The sequence below is a fragment of the Cyprinodon variegatus genome, unplaced genomic scaffold (assembly GCF_000732505.1).
Source record: "Cyprinodon variegatus isolate N-32 unplaced genomic scaffold, C_variegatus-1.0 Scaffold51, whole genome shotgun sequence".
NCBI classification, from domain to species: Eukaryota; Metazoa; Chordata; class Actinopteri; order Cyprinodontiformes; family Cyprinodontidae; genus Cyprinodon; species Cyprinodon variegatus.
The window spans coordinates 1,943,741-1,944,766 of NW_015150504.1; the positions used below are offsets into that span (position 1 = coordinate 1,943,741).

General features: G+C 46.6%; 1 protein-coding gene across 1 annotated transcript in view; it reads left to right on the forward strand.

The window, feature by feature from the left end:
* Positions 1–204: 204 nt before the first annotated feature.
* Positions 205–1,026, forward strand: part of LOC107082339 (N-acylethanolamine-hydrolyzing acid amidase-like) — an 8,769-nt gene continuing 7,947 nt past the window's right edge. The window contains exon 1 of the mRNA XM_015370959.1: positions 205–468. Coding sequence (XP_015226445.1) covers positions 278–468 — 191 coding nt within the window. The 5' untranslated portion in view covers positions 205–277. The remainder of the gene's footprint in view (positions 469–1,026) is intronic.

Consider the following 1,026-nt stretch of genomic DNA (forward strand, 5'->3'; position numbering starts at 1 on the left):
CCCCAAAATAACTCTGCTTATATTAATTTCCCTTTTCTTTGTGTGGCATAACAATTTCATTTGGTTATGTGAGACTTTCAAGTGTGCAAAAATGCAAAAACATTTAATTTGAATAGGATTACGGTAAAATACTTCCTTGCTTCCTTATATTTTAACCGTATGCGTATTTTATTTTGAAAAGCTTTTAGGGGAAGTGTGTATTTTGTTTCCATCTGACAGCATAGTAGCAGAAAGTGTTCCTGTGTGTTTGTTCTTCCTCTTTCTGCAGGTGAGCAGGATGGTGCGGACCGCGGGGCTGCTGCTGCCGCTACTGCTGCTGCTGCTGGGACTCTCCGGCTCCCTGCGGGCTCAGATCTCTCCTCCAACGATTCTCATCAACCTGGACGATGATCCGGAGCTGCGATGGTTGCCTCTCAAAAAAGTATTTGATCCAGACTACTTGAGCAAAGCAGCGGCTGAAATTATCGAGTAAGTCTAGTTTACGGGATCTTTTCACGATAATCTCGGTGTTATTATCAGGGGCGGAGCTAGATGGGGGACCAGGGGTGGCCATGGCCACCCTTACCCAATCATTGGCCATCCCCCCTACCATTTTTTCCCTCTAATACAGACGGTGGCAGCAGTAATACTCTCAAGTGCAATGGCGTAACTATCAGTAAGCAGAGACTGCAGTCTCTTAGGGGCCCCCGACCTCTTAGGGGCCCCTTCATTGACTTCTGGTAGGCCCCCTACGCAATTATGGGGGCCTATTTTACCCACCGGATGCTACTCTGTCAGACCGGACCTTATTTATACCCCAACACAAGCCAGATCTCAACATGATGGTGAGCCCTAAACACCAATAGCAAAGCAGACAGTGGTACTTTTAGGCTACGTTCACACTGCAGGCCTTAATGCTCAATTCCGATTTTTTTCGTGAAATCGGATTTTTTTGCGTGTCCGTTCACACTTCCAAGTATATGCGACTTGTATGTGATCTACTGTGTGAACGAAAGCGTTCAACCAAAGTGTCCCGCATGCGCACTC